Source organism: Callorhinus ursinus, unplaced genomic scaffold (assembly GCF_003265705.2).
Source record: "Callorhinus ursinus isolate GAN/ISIS: 27379988/994484 unplaced genomic scaffold, GSC_fseal_2.0 scaffold13, whole genome shotgun sequence".
NCBI lineage: Eukaryota > Metazoa > Chordata > Mammalia > Carnivora > Otariidae > Callorhinus > Callorhinus ursinus.
Window position 1 is genome coordinate 43,414,001 of NW_027397075.1, and position 14,580 is coordinate 43,428,580.

A 14,580-nucleotide genomic window follows, 5' to 3' on the forward strand; every position below is an offset into this window, starting at 1 on the left:
CGAGGCCAGGAAGGACCGCGCAGGGACGGCGGCGGGAGGGCGGGAGGCCGGCGCGGAGGGCACTCCCGGGCGGTGGGGTGGCAGGGAGGGCGCACGGGCAGAGAGCCAGCCAGCCGCCTGCGAACTGCCGGGACCTGCGGGACTTGCCGGCGACCCGCGCGTCCGGGCAGAGAACCTTGGCGCGCGCCCGAGTTCGGTTCCCCCCCGACCCCGTCCCCCAGGGCCGCCGGCGCCGGGCGCGCCCTGCGCGGACATGTGCTCTCGCCTCCCGCCGGCCCCTCCGCCACCGGGAAGAGGCGCCCTGAGGAGAAGTTGTAACGGGCGACGGTGGGAGCGCGGCCGGCCCACGCCCGACCTCCCCTCCCTTCCCTCCCAGGCCTGCGCGCCCCGCGCCCTCTGCGTCTCACCCACCTGTCACCCTAAGGATATTGTCATGTCTGAGGCCCAAGTCGGAGCCCCTTTCTGTTCTGTGTAGTCCCAACGTCTGCGGCCTTTGGTGGAGAGAGCCCCGGACACACAATACCAATAATGGGCCAGGGCTGGGGTGGGCCCATAGGTTAGACACCTATGGGTGTCTAACCTAAGCACGTGCTGCTCATTTTCTGTGTCCTTTCCCTGTCCTACCTGTCAGCCCCTACTCATGTTACAAAGCCCTGCGTGGGTGCCCCTTGTCGGTAAGCTTTCCCCCCCCAACCAAGGGCGGATCTGGCGCAGGCAGCATCTCCGGCCCCCTCTCCTGCGCGGCTGCGCGCCCCAGGCCTAATGTCTGCGTCTCCCCTAGACTGTGGCCCCTGCAGCCCGTCTTTCTCACCTGCCTGAGCTCCTGCCTGTCACAGGGCCTGGCTCCCAGTTAATACACAACGTTCTAAGTGGGAACATTCTGATGGCTGTGTGGGGGACACAGGGCTGACCTGGTGAGCAGCTCCCCAGGCAGAGCAGATGGGGACCATCAGACAGGTGTCTGGAGGAATCTACGGCCCCTCCCACCCACACAAGTCGGGGCCACTTTACTCAAGAAGCGCAGGTCTACTTTCCACACAGTCCAGAGTGTCCACTACCCTCTGTCAAGCCTTTTTCGGGAGCTGTGGGAGGGGTCGCAGCAGGAGGAGTGGGCCCTGTGTCAGAGACACCCCTCATTGTGTAAAGGATCTCCATCTGTGTAAAGGAAGATGCTACACAGAGCTTACCTGGCAGATCTATTTTTTAAGGACTTAATAGGATGTGTCGAGAGCCTGGCCCTGCCCCCCTGGCAGGTAACAGAAGCAGATGCTCAGGATTCCTTAGAGACCTTCCCCGGCCTAGTCCCAGCCGGAGCTCCCTTCTTCCCTTTCTTCCCAGTTGAAGCGAGAAGGGCACGTTGTCCATGATCACCGTACAGAGAAGAGAGGTGCCTTTGTCCCTAGAAGCTTTCATTCAACATGAAACTTCATGACCTCAAGACCAGGAATTGGGGTACAGGAGCTGCCAGTGTTCCCCCATGACTATACTTTCTGACATGGGGCCATTCCCAAGTTTGGGGGGCCAGGATGCTCTCTGAGATGCCCCAGCACCCTCTTCACACCCTGCAGGCCCAAACACTTGCTCCACTGGCCTCCCTGCTCCCCTGCTGGCACCTCCCCATTCCTCCCACATTCCCCCCCCACCCCAGGTGGCTCAGTCTCCCAGTCCCACAGTGCAGAGGGGCTCTAGGAGCACCCCTCAATCCCTAGCCTCCAGGGGCCAGTAAAGAGGGGTTTTAACTGGCTCCTGCAGGTAAGGCCTGAAACACTACACACTCCACAGGATTGCCTGCCTCCTCCCCCATCACCTTTCCCTCAGGCCACATGTGCCTGTCAGTGATCTTGCCCCTGGAAAGCTGCTAGGACACTCGTTTTAGCGAAGGCTGTGTGTTTTCCCAAGTTCTACAACAGCCCTGAAGCTGCCCTCTGCGCTCCCCACCCCCCAGTAGCACCTCCCCAAAGCCCCTAGCTCCATTCTGTCTTCTGTTCAGAAATGCACCCTGCCCAAGGCTCCTCTCCCAGCTGAAGGACTGTCTCTGGAGGCTTCTGCATCTACCCTGGCTGTCACCCCAACCCCAGGGGACTGCCCAGGCCTTCCCCTCTGGCAGGCCCAACACAGCACTGCTGTGCCCGTATCCTCCCTCCCTCTTCCCCCACCCCAGGCCCCTGCTCTTGGCCATTCAAGGTCAAGTGAGCATCCAGCCCAGAATTTAGCGACTCAGAGCGAGAGAAGCTTCAGCTTTGCTTTTTAATAATTTAAGACTGACACACAGCCATCCACTCCAGAGAGTCCCAACCCTTTGGGCCTAGAGCTGGGAAGCACCTGGGTGGAGAGCCCATTCCCCTGCCTATACCCTGTCATTGCACTCCCTGCCGGCCCACTCCCAGCAGCCATCAAGGAGCCCGGGCAGAGAGCTTGCGGCTGGAGACAGCCTGGCACCGGCTGCAGCCTGTGCCCACACTCCACCGGAGAAGGAAGGCAGGCCCTCCCCACCAGCGCCAGCCTCGCCCTGGGCAGAGGCAGAGGGCAGGGGGCCGGGGGTGGAGCCGGCCAGACCCACCAGCCACAGCTGCACTTCCCTGACATTGGTCTCAGGTTCATTTTTTTTCCCCTCCAACTTTATATATCACAAAAATTATCTGGCTGCCAGATAACATCTCCCAGATGTTCTCACACCAGGACCACATATTCCAATTTTGGGTTGGGAATATATGGCCGATGGCTGTAAGACTGTTACACTAGGGCACTTTGCCCATTTCCGGAAAAAGAGCAAAGGTGTCAAATGGGACATGGAAGACATGAGACTTTAAAGGCAGGCTCAAGGCCAAAATGGCCAAGCATTTTCTTTGGTTCTGGAGTGTGGAGGCTGGGGGAGCCCTTGATCGAGAGTGGGATGAGACTTGGGGGTGAGGAGACAATCAGGGGCTCACCCAAGTACCCCTGAATCTCTCTCCTCCTCCCTCCGACAAAGGAACAGAAAGATGTTGACACCACTTCCGGCATGGAAAGAGATCCATGTTTGCTTTCCCCAGTTCAGCATAAATTAACATCCCTAAACAAAACACACCATCCTGCTCTCACCCTATGGTGGTCAATCCCAGAAGCCCCTGCCACAGCCTAAGTGGTCACACACCACCGTGATCTGTTTTCATCCACGAAGCAGCTTCATGCAGTACCTTTCCAGCTGTCCCTCCTGGGGCAGGTCAGGGCTTCCAAAGGGTGACAGTGAGGGCAAAACAGCCCTGGGTCACCGAGGGACAGGCCTCTGCCTCAGCACACGGACTGACAAGCTCTCCGCGTGGGCCAGGAGCTCCTGAATGTGAGCCAAGCCCAGCCCGGCAACCTTGGCCCCATTCACCTCGAGGATCTCATCCCCTACCCCCAGCAGCCCCGAGTAGAGCTTGGCCATGCTCGCGTCAGCCATCTCCTGCACGTAGAACCCTGCAAAGGAAAACAGAACAAGTGAACACATGAAATCCAGAGATGCAGCTCTGTGGAATGTTGACCAGGTGGTGTTTCGGGCAGGGGTCGGGGAGCGGGTGCTCATATAGGGCACTGCTCCATGCGTGCGCGTGCACACCCACCCACACACACCCTCATTATCCTACCTCAGAACCACAACGGGCTTTCTATATAGATACAGTGTGCCCACCCTCATGGTATCATTTCATTTCTCTGTCTCTTTTTAAAAAGCGGGGCGCCCGGGTGGCTCAGTCGGTTAAGCAGCTGCCTTCGGCTCGGGTCATGATCTCAGCGTCCTGGGATCAAGCCCCGCATCGGGCTCCCAGCTCGGTGGAGAGTCTGCTTCTCCCTCTCCCTCTGCCTTCCTCTCTGCCTACTTGTGCTCTCTCTCTATCTCTCTGTCAAATAAATAAATAAAATCTTTAAAAATAAAAAAATAAAAGGCTGTGCAAATAATGCTTTAATAAAATAATGCTTTAAGCAAATAATGCTTGTTTTTTATTATTATTCGTGTATACCCCTGTGTGAATGAGGTGATCTTATCTTTTTCTGAGATGAGCTTTGATTGTAGAATAGGAAGGAAACCGATGTTTAAAAATTAAGAAAAAAAGCCTACTTCATGCCTGCCACTGGGTGGGATTCACAAATATGATCCAGTTGCTGCCTTCAAGAAGCTGGAGTGGTGGGAAGGTATCATTGAACATGGCTGAGGTCAAATCCAAACCTGGTTTGCTCCATATTACTGTTAGGACCAGCCCTGGCCTCAATCTTCATCAGAGGTGGTTCCTCACTGGGATTTGGAGGCATCTGGGCAAAAGCCCAGGAAACAAAAATCCCACCCCCTATTTAAAGCCATGGTGGCTCACTTGTCCCTTATTCACACACATCTTGTCCCCCACACTGCCCCTGGGAAGGCCCTGCCTGGCCAGTGTGACGGTCTCCTGGGTTTCTCAGGTGCAGCATGAGCCTGGGCAGAGCCTGCTTCTTCCCCTTTCCCTGGGTCCGACTTGGGGAACCCACATCAGTGGAGCAGGCTCTGTGGGGCCTGGGGGCTGGCTGCCTGAGTTCCCCGGGACTCTCCTGACCACACGCACAGCACAGGCAAGTCCTGCTGAGGGACCCCTCTCACCTCAACTTCTTCTGAAAACCTTCCAGACTCCCCTTCAGTTAAGAGAATAAAGGGTCTTACAGGGAAAGCTGGGCACCACCCCGCGCCCCCCACCCCCAACTGAGCGAACACAGGTGATCTGAGAGCACAAGGCCAGGGTGTGGACGGTGTGCAGCTGACACCACCTGCAGAATTCAGGGGGGCCCACTCAGCGCCACCTTAAACGCCCTCACGGCTCCCCAGCCCAGGCTGCAAACTCCTTCCTCTCTACTTCTGCGTCCTAGAATCAGCTTCCTTAGAAAGGGCCTGAGAGGGCCTCTCCTCTGGTATCACGGTCTCGAGCCTGAAGGCATTTAACACACTTGGACTATAGTGGGACATCCTGCCTCTGCTGCCCCCAGCCCACAGGAGCTTTGTTCAGCCCAGCTTGTGGCAAGCCTTCCAGAGCAACCCTCTGAAATGGGGGTTTGAAAGCACTGAAATCTCCTTCAAGGCACCTGAAGGTTGGAGCTCTGAGTCTAGCAAAACCAACCTCCTGACACACTTCCTCTCCCGGGCCTGACCGTGGAACTCTCTCTCGGTGTGGGGGGCTTCTTGGCCAAGCCGAGCCTTTGCCGCCAGGCTGCCTCCCTCCTCATGAGGTATGCTGGCCATCTCAGCTGCTCGAGCAACGCCTTTCTCGCAGCCCCTGCCCTATCTCCAACTCCTTCTCTCCAGGTGTTCTAAGCACTTGCCTGCCCCGTCTGCATGCTGCTGGCATGGAGAGAGGGCAGGAAAGGAGGGGAGGGGTGGTGCCTACAGAAACGGCTGTTGTAAGCAGGACATGCATGTGGGGAGCCATGAGAAACCCCAAAAGCATGGAGCCAGAGCCGGACCAGACACTGATGTCGTGCCAGTCATTCTGGGGGAGACACTGGGGTAGGCTTCACAACGGAACGTCGTGACAAAAATATGACAGACCGCTGTTGTTGGTATTTACTGTCTGCTGGAAATGGCCTCTGTTCAGCATGGATCATCTCTATGTGGTGCTCAGAAGCCGGAGGCGAGGCTTGCTGTTCTCATATGCTTGCATAGCATCCTATGTGACAGCCAGCAAGTTAGCCCCAGCACCTGGACGTTTTAGCGAGGAATGCAGACCAGCCCCAGCTCGCGGCCCCTCTGAGGCCCAGCAGGAGTGACCTGTGGCTGTCGGAGGAGGCTCTGTGGCCAGGAGGCACCAGCACCAGTCACGTTCCGTGTGCCTGCGGATCTCTGCAGGACAGCCAATGGCCAACGGCGGCAGCAGGAGCAGGGCACCCCCTGGGCAGGACAGGGCAGAGCTCGTGCCAACCCAGGTGAGGGCTGCCATGCGGGGGCCGGTCAGGGCAGAGCCCAAGGAGCTCTTGGTCATTAGCGACCTCTGCCCATCAGACATCAACTCCGTGACTGTCTGCAAAGCGGCCTAGCGGGACTTTAGGGGAAGATGAAGGGCAGAGCACAATGCCCAGTTGTGTGTGACCTCATGTGGGCAGATGGTACAGATCGTGGTGGCCCCTGTTGGAGTTCTGTTCCCCAAATACAAATTCTCTTTGTGAAGAGGGAAGGGAAGAAAAGTGCCAGGCACTTTCCCATGTACCTCACTGGACGCTCCTTCTGACCCTTCCAGGCGGGTTTGAGTATCTTCAGTGTAGAGACGAGAGAACTGAGGCTCAGAGAGGGTAAGTGACCCGCTCAGGTCACACAGCCGGCAGAGGCTCATGCCACGTCACCCAACTCTGTGCCCCTCCGGGAGGCCTGCCGCCCCTCGCCTGAGGGACGGGGAGGCTAAAGGAAAAGGTGGAGTAGCTAACAGCCCGCTGGTCCTTTATGATGATCAGCATAAGTTCAAACACAAACACCACCTCCCTGTGAGGACAGACCCATACCCCCCGGAGGTCCCGAGTGGGGAGAAACTCGGCCTGTGCCTCTCACGCTCAGATCAAACCATCCGCACACTGCTTCAAACGGCCTTCAAGTCACGCTGACTGCAAGCACTTCTCACATCCCCACTGGCTCCCCAGCCCAAGCCACCACCAGCAAGTCTTTCCACGCAAATAGCTTTACAAAGAGTCTCCCTGGTCCACCTTCGGCCTGCTAGCATCTGTTCATGGTCGGGCAGCCAGCTGGGCAGCGACACCCGTTCCAAGTGCAAATCAGAGCACATTGGCCGCTGCCGCCTCCCAGCTCAGGGGGGTGGGGAAGCCACCGCCCTCCTGAGCTCAGCGCCCTCTCTCCCCGCTGCTGCTCTGTGCAGATCCACCCTGCAGGTCTTCTGACAGCCAAGCTCATTCCCACCCTCCCGCCTGGGCCTGGACTGCTCTTTCTCCAGACACCTCCGCCCAGAAGAGCTGCCCCACCTGCACGCCCGTCCTCCCACTCTCAGGCCCTCACCCTGCTTTGCTTGGATTCGTGTCTTCATACCCTCTGCTATCTGGCACCTTATTTGGATAATATATAAAAATGTATACCTCTTTGTAGGTACAGCCTATCTCCCTCCCTGGACTGTGGGCTCCCGAGGACAGCGTCTTTTTCTGTTCCATTTCCTGCCATAGAGCGGTATCTAAAACACCTAGTAGGTGCTAAGGGCAAACTTGTTGAAACAATGAACTACAGAACAGAGGTAAGAACTTGCTGCAGGCTGCAAACCTGGCAGCAGGCAGATTTTTTTTTTTTCCAGGTTACATGACTTTGACCTAGGCGATCACAGCCCAGGACTGAACCCTGCTCGGCAGAGGGCAGCCAGGGCAGGATCCCCAGAACATCACCCCCTGGAGCCAGCGCTGCGAGAGGGAGCCGGACGCATAGCCAGGCGGGCTCACTGCACATGGCCAGACAGCAGCCGGAGGAAGGGAACCATTATACGCACCAGCCGCATCAAAGGGCTCCCGAGAACCAGCGAGCACAACCTCCCCTGGGCGCTCCAGCGAAAAGGTCAGCAGACAACAGAGGGGCAGTGGAGTCAGGCTCGCCATCCCTACCCACTCCAGCAGCCCCACACCTGACGCTTCCCAAAGAGCCCCTGAGGGAGAATTCCAGTCCTTTCACGAGGCTGTCTGAGTCTGGAGCTCCGCGTCTCAGCCACAGACTGGAAGTGCCCACAGCCAAAAGCGGTTTGCTAAGGCCCCAGGGATATGGAACCCAGAAAAGGGGAGGGGGCATACCTGAGTCCCGGCGCCCATTCCCGGAGGCCACGCAAAAGCCGAAAGAGCCCTCCGGGGAGCGTTGTAACTGCAGCTGGGTTGTGCCATCTGGGAACACCTCCACCACGCGGCCCACCGTGCGCGCCTGGCTGGGGGAGCTCACGTCCTCCACACTGAGGGCACGTCGGGGTGAGGCCTTGGTTGGTCTGCCAGGGGGCCGGAGACAGAGTAAGTGCAAAGAGGGCTGGGCACCGGGGCCCAATCACTCCCTGCCTTAAAGATGACAGATGCCTCTTGACTGGCTCCAACCAGCAAAAACAACATGCTGGGAACAAGACTGGAGGGTTGTCACAGTGGTCTGAGGCTCCACAAAGCCTGGTGCAGGACCAGAAGCCCCCTGCTACCCACCCCCTAACCTAGAAACACAATTTTAAATCTTTGTGGGTGCAGAGACCTCTCTGAGAATCCAACCAAAGCTATGATATTAGATAACATTTCCAGGAGTGAACAGGCCACTTGAGGTGCCTCCATGGAGCCCTAGGTAAGAGCAGCTAGCCTAGAGGGTCTCATCAGGGGGTGGGAGTTCTCTAGACAGGGTCACAGGTCAAGTGCCTCTTTGGGGGCCCTATCTCTGGATCTCTAATCAGATCTTCAGCTGGGCTAAGGAAGCTCTCTGAACATCCTGATTTTAGGATGTCATCAGACAGCAGAAGGATGGAAGAATCAGACCTTCCAACTCTACCCATTCCACCAACTCCACACCTTCTCAGAGCTCAGGTGCATGGGGCAAGGCACTGAGATGTGGGCTCCAAGACTCCTGTGGCACCCGAGGCAGGACGGAGTTAGGCTTACAGCTCCACCACCCATGTTGAGTTTACCCCCCACACCACTTGCCAACTCTTACCGTCCAAGTGCACTGTGGTCCCCCGGCTCCTCTACCATGTAGAGGCTGGACCGGTCCCCCTTGCCACTCAGCAGAGAGTGGAGGTTCTGAAAGGAGGCAGCTTTCCGATGTTTGTGAGATGGTGACACCTGGTGGTAAGGATTCAATATTGCAGGTGAGAAAAGCCACAGCGCAGGGGGTGGAGACCTGACCCTAACCAGGAGCCTGAGGGCTTTTTTTTTTTTCTTTTTAAGATTTTATTTATTTATTTGACAGAGAGAGCGCACAAGTAGGCAGAGAGGCAGACAGTGGGAGAAGCAGGCTCCCCGCAGAGCAGAGAGCCCAATGTGGAGCTCCATCCCAGAACCCTGGGACCATGACCAAGGCTGAAGGCAGACACTCAACCGACTGAGCCACCCAGGTGCCCCAAGCCTGAGGGCTTTTTAAGAAAGTAATGATACAAGCTTTTGTCACTACTGCAAAGTGCCCATCAGGAATCACCATAATTTACTCAAGCAGACAGTCCTATAGAGGTGATCTGAAGGTTCATTTTTGGCTAAAATAACTTAGCACTAGAATACTAATAATTTCATTGATTAAGAAAATCTAATGTTCTCATTAAGAAAAAAGTGAAAGCAAATTAATTACAGAGTAACAAATACGATTTTAGAGTTAAAATATTAAAACTTCATGATTCTTTAGTATCCCTTTTATGATTGTTTATATTAAAAATTTTTATCTGAGGACTTCCAGGAAAGATGGCTGAGTACAACAATCCCAAGCTCACTTCGTCCCATGGATACAATTAGATAACATGTATATCAGTGTAAATAAGCCATAAAACAATCCAAAGACTGGCAGAACAGACTCTTCACAGCGGAATGTATCGAAGAGGGTAGGAGGGGTGGAGATTCGCTCGGGAGCTAAATGAACCTGCAAGACCATCAGAGGGAGGGAGGGACACTGGGTGCAGAGAGAGGAGGAGAGGAGAGGACCAGACCCTCACACCAGGCATACCAGGCATGAGGAACCTGCACAGGGAAGCTGAATCCTCATAACATTCGGCTTTGAAAACCAGAGAGGCCTAATTTCAGGAGTTCTTAAAATCAGTGGGGTTTAACACTGGAACTTTAAAAATCAGTGGGCTTGGCTCTGGGAGACCTGGGAAGATGATAGGAAACTGAGTCCCTGCCCCTAAAGAGATGGCACAGCAAAGAGCCCCACTGAAATGCAGCAGAGAGAAGCAGCAGTTTGGAAAACACCTGGGGTATATGGGAGGGAGATTTGTTTACTAATCTCAGAGTCTGCTCTGGAAGGGCAGGGATCTTTGGGAGACTTCTCTAGGAACAAAGATGCTGGCAGGCACCATTTCCCTCCCCTGCCCCCCAGCCTAGGCACATGGACAGCTGGGGGAACCAGCACAGTACCAACACTCTCCACCTAACTTGCTAACAGTGCGGCACACCCCCTCGTTCTCCTGTGCACAGGCCCCCTCCAATATGCCCTTGGCCAGAGCCCATTCAAAGTGGTGCCATAAGTCTGGCAGTGTGCAAAGCAGCCATGACAGTGACTCCTGCTGTCAGGAGAGGGGAGGGGAAGATAACCATACATACCAGACTGAGACTGTGGCCCCAGCAGTTCCACCAACAAAAGCTTCTCACGGGGCAACACCAAGAAAGCGCCCTATAGTTCAATACTACTGCATCTCTGGCAAATGCCTGGTCTGACTCAACTCAAGTCTAAGGCAGCCCAACAGCGGCCCACTAACACCACAGGGACCAAACACTGCCCACAACAGGCAAAGAGAGCCATTGCAGACGACTGGACTGAAGGCAAAAGCAGCTCAGCCACAACAGGGCACACGCAACACACATAGGAGTCACCCCTGAAGCACCAGGTTCTGATGAACAGGGGACACAGCACTGCAGGGCACTACAGGACCTCTTATTCATAAGGCCACTACTTTCGAGAGCAGGAGACATAGCTGACTTTCCTAACACAAAGAAATAGACACAAAGTTCGTCAAAATGAGGAGACAGAGAAATAAGTCTCAAATGAAAGAACGGGACAAAATCACAGCAAGAGAGCTAAATGAAACGGAGATAAGTAATATGCCTGATGGAGAATTTAAAGTAATGGTCAGGGATGCCTGGGTGGCTCAGATGGTTAAGTGTCTGACTCTTGATTTCAGCTCAGGTCATGATCTTCCAGGTTGTGAAATCGAGCCCAGCAACAGGCTTCACACTGGGCATGGAGCCTGCTTATAATTCTCTCTCTCCTTCTCCCTCTGTCTCTCCTGTCCCCTTTCTCTCTCCCTCTCCAATAATAATAATAATAATAATAATAATGATAATAGTAATAAATAAAGCAATGGTCATAAAGATATTCACTGGACTTGAGAAAAGAGTGGAAGACCTCAGTGAGACCCTTACCAAAGAGATAGAAAACATAAAAAAGAACTACTCAGAGATAAAGAATTCAATAACTGAAATTAAAAATACACTCGATGGAATAAATAGTAGACTAGAGGAATCAGAAGAATGGGTCTGTGACCTGGAGGATAGAGTAATGGACAGCAATCAAGCTGAACAGCAGAGAGAAAAAATTATAATAAAAAATGAAAATAGACTTAGGGAACTCAGTGACACCATCAGCCATAATATCATTCTCATTATGGGGATCCCTGATGGGGAAGAGAGAGGAAAGGAGGCAGAAAACTTTCCGAATCTGGGGAAAGAAACAGAGATCCAGAGCCAGGAGGCACAGAGAACCCACAACAAAATCAACCCAAAGAAGTCCACACTAAGATACATAGTAACTAAAAAGGTAAAAAGTAGTGATAAAGAGAATTTTTAAAAGCAGCAAGAGAAAACAGTTACATACAAGGGAAACCCCATAAGGCTATCAGCTGATTTTTCAGCAGAAACTTTGCAGGCCAGAAGAGAGGGCATAATACATTCAAAGTGCTGAAAGGAAAAAACCTGCAGCCAAGAGTACTCTATCCAGCAAGGCTATCATTCAGAATAGAAGGTGAGATAAGGAGTTTCCCAGACAAATGTTAGAGGGATTCATGAACCACTAAGCCAGCCTTACAAAAAATGTTGAAGGGAACTTTTTGAGTGGAAAGGAAAGGCCTTAAGTAGGAGTAAGAAAAGCAGGAAGCACAGAGGCAGTAAAATTAAGTACATCTATAGAAATGAGCCAAGGGATTCACAAAGTAAAAAGATGTAAAGTAGGACACCATATACTTAAAATTGGAGTGGGGAGGAGAGGAGTAAAGAATGGGTTCAAACTGAAGTGACCATCAACTTAATATAGACTGCTATATGCAGAAGATGTTATTTATAAACCTAACAGTAACCACAAATCAAGAGCCAGTAATAGATATGCAAAAAACAAAGAGAAAGGAATCCAAGTATATCACTAAAGAAAGCCAGCAAACCACGAGAGAGAAGAGCAAGAGAAGAAAGGAACAGAAAAGAACTACAAAAACAACCATAAAACAAGTAACAAAATGGCAAGAAGTACATGTGTATCAATAATTACTTTGAATGTAAATGGACTAAATGCTCCAAACAAAAGACACAGGTTGGCGGAATGGAGAAAAAAGCAAAACCTGCTGCCAACAAGAGACTCATTTCAGACCTAAGGACACATGCAGGTTGAAAGTGAGGGTATGGAGAAACATTTATCACGCAAAAAGAGGTGAAAAAAAGCCGGGGGAGCAATACTTATATTGGACAAAATATACTTTTTTTTTAAGATTTTATTTATTTGACACAGAGAGAGAGATAGAGAGCACAAGCAGGGGGAGCGGCAAGCAGAAGGAGAGGGAGAAGCCGGTTCTCCGCTGAGCAAGGAGCCCAATACGGGGCTTGATCCCAGGACCCTGGGATCGTGATCTGAGCCGAAGGCAGATGCTTAACCGACCGAACCACCCAGGCGCCCCTGGACAGAATATACTTTAAAAGAAAGACTGTAACAAGAGATAAAGAAGGACACTATATATAATCATTAAGGGGACAATCCAATAAGAAGATATAGCAATTGTAAATATTTATGCACCCGACATGGGAGCACCCACATTCTTAAAACAGTTAATAACAAACATAAAGGAAGCAATCACTAGTAATACAATAATAGGAGGGGACTTTAACACCCCACTAACATCAATGGACAGGTCATCCAAACAGAAAATCGACAAAGAAACAGTGGCTTTGAATGACACACTGGACCAGATGGATCTAACAGATATATTCAGAACATCCCACCCTAAAACAGCAGAATATACATTCTTTTCAAGTGCACATGGAACATTATCCAGAAGAGATCACATATCAGGTCACAAACCAAGTCTTAACAAATTAAAAACGACTGAAGTCATACCATGTATCTTTTCTGACCACAGTGCTGTGAAACTAGAAATCAATCACAAGAAAAAATCTGGAAAGAGCACAAATACATGAGGTTAAATAATGTGCTACTAAACAATGAATGGGTCAACCAAGAAATCAAAGAGGAGGGGCATCTGGGTGGCTCAGTCAGTTAAGCAACCGATTCTTGATTTCAGCTCAGGTCATGATCTCAGGGTCCTGGGATTGAGGCCCACATGGGCTCTGTGATCAGTGATACGTCTACTTGAGATTCTCTCTCTCCCTCTCCCTTTGCCCATCTCCCCCCCTAAAATAAACAAATAATTTTTTTTTAAAGATTTTATTTTTTATTTGAGAGAGTGAGAGAGAGAGCACGAGAGGGAAGAGGGCCAGAGGGAGAAGCAGACTCCTCGCTGAGCAGGGAACCCGATGCGGGACTCGATCCCGGGACTCCAGGATCATGACCTGAGCCGAAGGCAGTCGCTTAACCAACTGAGCCACCCAGGCACCCAATAAACAAATAATCTTAAAAAAAAAAAAAAAAAAAGGAAAGAAATCAGGGACACCTGGGTAGCTCAGTTGGTTAAGCATCTGCCTTTGGCTCAGGTCATGATCCCAGAGTCCTGGGATTGAGTCCCGCATCAGGCTCCCTCCTCAGAAAGGAGCCTGTTTCTCCCTCTGCCTGCCACTCCCCCTTCTTGTGCTCTTTCTCTCTCTCTGACAAATAAATAGATAAAATCTTTAAAAAAATTTTTTTAATTAAAAAAAAATAAAAGAGGAAATTGAAAAATACATGGAGACAAATGAAAATGAAAACACAATGGTCCAAAATCTTTGGGATGCAGCAAAAGCTGTTCTAAGGGAGAAATTTATAGCAAGACAGGCCTACCTCAAGAAGCCATAAAAATCTCAAATAAATGACCTAACCTTGCATCTACAGGAGCTAGAAAAAAGAACAAACAAAACCCAAAACCAGTAGAAGGAAGGAAATAATTAATATTAGAGCAGAAATAAATAGAAACTAAAAAACCAATAAAACAGATCAATGAAACCAGGAGCTGGTTCTTTGAGAAGATCAATAAAACCAATTAACCTTTAAGCCAGACTCACCAAGAAAAAAAGGGAGGGATTCAAATAAAATCAGAAATGAAAGAGGAGAAATAAATGACCCCACAGAAATACAAAGAATTATAAGAGAATAGTATGAAAAATTATATGCCAACAAACTGGACAAACTAGAAGAAATAGATAAATTCCTAAAACATATCACCTTCCAAAACGGAATCAGGAAGAAATAGAAAACTTGAACAGACTGATTATTATCAATTAAATTGAATCAGTAATCAAAAGATTCCCAATAAAAGTCCAGGACCAGACAGCTTTACAGATGAATCCTACCAGACATTTAAAGAAGAATTAATGCCTATTCTTCTCAAACTAATCCAAAAAATAGAAGAGGAAAAATAGAATTACCCAGCAATTCTACTAGGTATTTACCCAGAGGAAATGAAAACACTAATTCAAAAAGAAACACACACCCCTATGTTCACTGTAGCATTATTTACAATAGCCAAATTATGGAAGCAGTCCCCGTGT

The 14,580-nt window shown here is 51.2% G+C and overlaps 1 protein-coding gene across 4 annotated transcripts in view; it reads right to left on the reverse strand.

Moving 5' to 3' along the window:
• Positions 1 to 2,241: 2,241 nt before the first annotated feature.
• KIAA1614 (KIAA1614 ortholog) overlaps positions 2,242 to 14,580 on the reverse strand; it is a 55,297-nt gene continuing 42,958 nt past the window's right edge. For all 4 annotated transcript variants that reach the window (XM_073900161.1, XM_073900162.1, XM_025877686.2 and 1 more), the window contains 3 exons: positions 8,633 to 8,760; positions 7,750 to 7,934; positions 2,242 to 3,441 (listed from right to left, as the gene is read on the reverse strand). In XM_073900161.1, coding sequence (XP_073756262.1) covers positions 3,248 to 3,441; positions 7,750 to 7,934; positions 8,633 to 8,760 — 507 coding nt within the window. In that variant the 3' untranslated portion in view covers positions 2,242 to 3,247. The remainder of the gene's footprint in view (positions 3,442 to 7,749; positions 7,935 to 8,632; positions 8,761 to 14,580) is intronic.